The following is a 3,888-nucleotide window of genomic DNA, read 5'->3' as shown; positions in this document are numbered from 1 at the left end:
TATTTTTCTCTGTGCGTCCGTCTTCAACGTCTCTTGCCTGTGTTAATGGGCGTTTACAGACTTCATTTTTTCACATAAACGACATTTTGGAAAATGATTGCATTGCAACGCAGTTTGTGCAAGTCCAGAACAGAGACGAGTTGCAACAAGACAAAAAACAGTCGGTTGCTGATTGCGTGAGTTCCAGGGGAAGCTCCTTAAGTTCGGCCATCCTACACACACGTGACTGACTGCTCGCTCGCACCAACAGGAGGAGGAGGGTCGTGTTACTATACACTGCACTCAACCTGAGGGATTCCTACATTTTCAGTCTTTGAGGAGACATGAAAAACAGTGCATACTGCAGGGACGGTATAGCGGAAAATATTAGTGGTTTTGAAACCGTGAAATTTTCAAATAGCGGTATACCTTGAAACCGGTAATCGACCCATGCCTATTGGCTACTGATCACTTGGACAGAGACCAAGTCAAGCAGAGACCATAAGCATGACTGTCACTCTCTCTGTTTTTTACCATACCCATATCACCTCTATGAGTCTTGCTTTGTCTCCTTACCTTGTTAGGTTGATTAATATCATAGCTGGTCAGCGATCCAAGCAGGTGTTTTAGACCTGGAACATTGTCGTCGTTGATTGCGTGGATTATAGCCTTCATGACAAATGAGTCCTCCTCATCCTGTCAAAAAACAAAATCAATTAATTAAAAAATACCTTTATGATTAACAGACCAAAACACATACTACAAGTACACATTACATTTATCAGAATGATACGCTACCATTCAAAAGTTTGGGGTCAGTATGATTTTTTTTCTTCCATTTATTCCGCAACAATGCATTACATTGATAAAAAGTGAAAGTAAAGACTTTTATATCCTTACAAAGGATTTGTATTTCAAATAAATGCTGTTTTATTAAACATTCTATTCATCAAAGATTTTTTTGACAAAAACTGTATCAAAAGTTTCTTTAATATTAAGAATATTAAGCATGTAAAAATATTACGCATTTAAACAACATTGATAATCATAAGGAAAGTTTATGAAGATGAACATAAGAAAATGATTATATGAGGCTGCAGAAAATTCAGATTTACCATCAATAAATGAAATTTTGAAATATATTAAATAGATTTTTTTTTTCAAAACTGTAATAACATTTAACAATATTACTGGTTTTACTGTATTTTTAATCAAATAAATGCAGCCTTGATGAGCCTGAGAAACTGCTTTCAAAATCCCCTTACCGACCCCAAACTTTTGAACAGTTTTCAAGTTTTAGGTTTCAGGTCAAATTAATGAATACATTATTTGAATGATTCATTTTTGTATAGATTTAGAATTTTTTGTGGACAGATTTAGTAAAGATTTTTGACATTAATTACAAGCAAGAAATAAACCTACATTAACAATGTGAGCTACACAGTTCCAACATGTCTCTTGAACAGCTCTGACTTGATCTTTTTACGAATAAAAATAATTAACAAGCACAACTGTGATAAAAAAATCAGATGAAAAGCTGTCAACATGACAGTATTTAGGCTACTATTCAATAAGCTTTAGAAGGGAAAAACAACAGCAAGCATCCTTTGACAGTCACACTTTGAGCAAATCCTTTTATGCTCAGTAGTACTACAGTTGGTCTTATCAGCAAATTCACAGCGTGAAGTCCTAATCCTATTGAATAATGCAGACGAGGGGCGGAGCAGAGGCCGCGCTTTCTCTTCACCGCTCGACCGCTGCTTTGTGTGCTATGTGACCCAACCACCTCCGAACAGCATCTGACAGTTCAGACGTGTGGGACAAAACACTCAAATACACAGCTATAGGGAAACTGGACTGGCCGTGAAGGAAGAAAAGAGAAAAAGAGAGTATGTGTGCTTGTGTTTAATGAAGGAGTGTACTGGAATAACACCCACATGCACGTCTCATACTAGACGAGTGTATCCAATTACACAGAACGCACACTTGAACACACTCTACAAACAGCCAGAGGCTTCTAAAGAAAGCGATGCTGGAGTCACTCATGGCGCGTAAAACAAGACTTCTACGTGACTTTGTGTCATTTTATGTGACCTTTAGGTGATTTGGGTGTAAACTTGTTCTGTCCCTGAAAAAACAAATATTGTGGAAAGACCATTACGCCGCGATGGTATCAGATGATAATACCATGCACTTTACAATATATAATATGGTACTGACAGCCATATTAATTTAAAATGGAATTCAAATCTAAATTTTAAAGAAAAAATTGCTCTTGTTAAAATCATTCACTACCATTCGAAAGTTTGGGGTCAGTAAGATTTGCTGCTCAAGAAACATTTATTTTTATTATCAATGTTGAAAATGATTCTTTAATGAATAGAACGTTCTAAAAGAACAGAACAGCATTTATTTGAAACAGAAATTTGCGTAACATTATAAAAGTCTTTGCTGTCACTTTTGATCAATTTAATGCATTGTTACTGAATAAAAGTATTATTTTCTTTCCAAAAAACAAACAAACAAAAAAACTTTTGAATGGTAATGTATAGATGGATTTTTAGAATGATAAAGGATGTCACATCTTGATTATTGTTGCTGACACCCTTCCTGTATGAAACACACCCATTTCCTGTCCACACAGAAACCCCAAATTTCTCTCACATTTAAGTGCACTATAAAGGCTGAAATATTTCTTAAGGTTACAGTATTATCATAACGCAGGTAATATTAAAAATACATTTTAAGTTAAATGATCACTTCAGGTGAGGCAAAAACATTTATTTTATGGCAATGTGTGACGTGTAAGAAGCAGGTAAAAAGAGAGATAGTAAGCTGTAAAGTTTAGATAACAATTTATGTAGCACAACGGCAATAACACTTCACTCTTCAGGTTTATCACACATCACTAAGCAAATATCTGGCCAGTATAAAGACCATGCAAAACCCCACATGGCTGTACGAGTGTCAGTGAATGTGCTTATATTAGGTTGGATGAGTCATCTGACTTCATGGCAAGCTTCAATATAAACTTTCACTGCAATTAGCAATCATGCGTATTAATGTGTTAAACGGTAATCATTCCAAAACCAGAGTATTTTATTATTGTCCTAGTAAATATTGTGTGGAGCTGCCTTGCATGTGTGTGTCTGCCTCTACTCTCAGGTGTGTGGGAAGCTCATTAGATCTGTTCATACCATAAATACAGACCATGGCAGAGCTCAGGGATACGGGGGTTCCTCTGCTGTTGCCAGGCTCATCACATGTCTTTTAGGTTTTGTTGTTCTTTTTAGAGCCCTGCATTTCAGCCCGGGCCCGACAGGCTCCGACTTTTTTACCCCCTCGGGCTGGGCTTCGGGCCAATTTTCACGTCATAGTTCAGATGCGGGCCGGGCCTGGGGCCTGTTTTATGCTTCACCTTATTTTTATATTTTAGACATCCATCAATAAGTGATGAAAAAAATTGCCGCGCTGGTGGAAACAACACGAGACCATTCTAGCGGCTCGACGTGTTTATTGTCCAGCCAGCAACAGTATGGTGCGTGCCGTCAGCGCAGCTGAAGAGTTCTGCGTTCAAATGCACGCAATAGGCTTAGGTTTGCCGCAAAGCACCGGCAAAAGTAATTACCATAAATGTGTCAGGGGGAAATAGTAAGGAGATATTTGAGTTATTTACTAATAAACTACTGTTTTCTGAGTCGGTGTCGCAAGAATGAAGTTGCCGATCCTGACTCGCCATCTCCTCAAACGCACCTTTAGAGAGAAGTGCATCTTTACGGATTATGATTATAATGAAAGAGTTTTTGTTTTTGATTTGTTTTATTTTGTTAAGTAGTAATTTAAAGCTTTATATAGATATATTAATCATGTCTGTGAGGCATGTATTCGCTGAGTTTCGGTTCATTTTTG

General features: G+C 37.2%; 1 protein-coding gene across 1 annotated transcript in view; it reads right to left on the bottom strand.

Annotated features, from left to right (window-relative positions):
- Positions 1-3,888, bottom strand: part of LOC107755715 (death-associated protein kinase 1-like) — a 95,088-nt gene that overhangs the window by 34,678 nt on the left and 56,522 nt on the right. Inside the window, exon 12 of the mRNA XM_016572599.1 lies at positions 556-675. Within this exon, the coding sequence (XP_016428085.1) occupies positions 556-675 (120 nt within the window). The remainder of the gene's footprint in view (positions 1-555; positions 676-3,888) is intronic.

This window comes from Sinocyclocheilus rhinocerous, unplaced genomic scaffold (assembly GCF_001515625.1).
Source record: "Sinocyclocheilus rhinocerous isolate Xijiao unplaced genomic scaffold, SAMN03320098_v1.1 scaffold171, whole genome shotgun sequence".
NCBI lineage: Eukaryota > Metazoa > Chordata > Actinopteri > Cypriniformes > Cyprinidae > Sinocyclocheilus > Sinocyclocheilus rhinocerous.
Note: the sequence above shows the minus strand (reverse complement) of the source record. Positions and strands in the feature narration are given on the sequence as shown.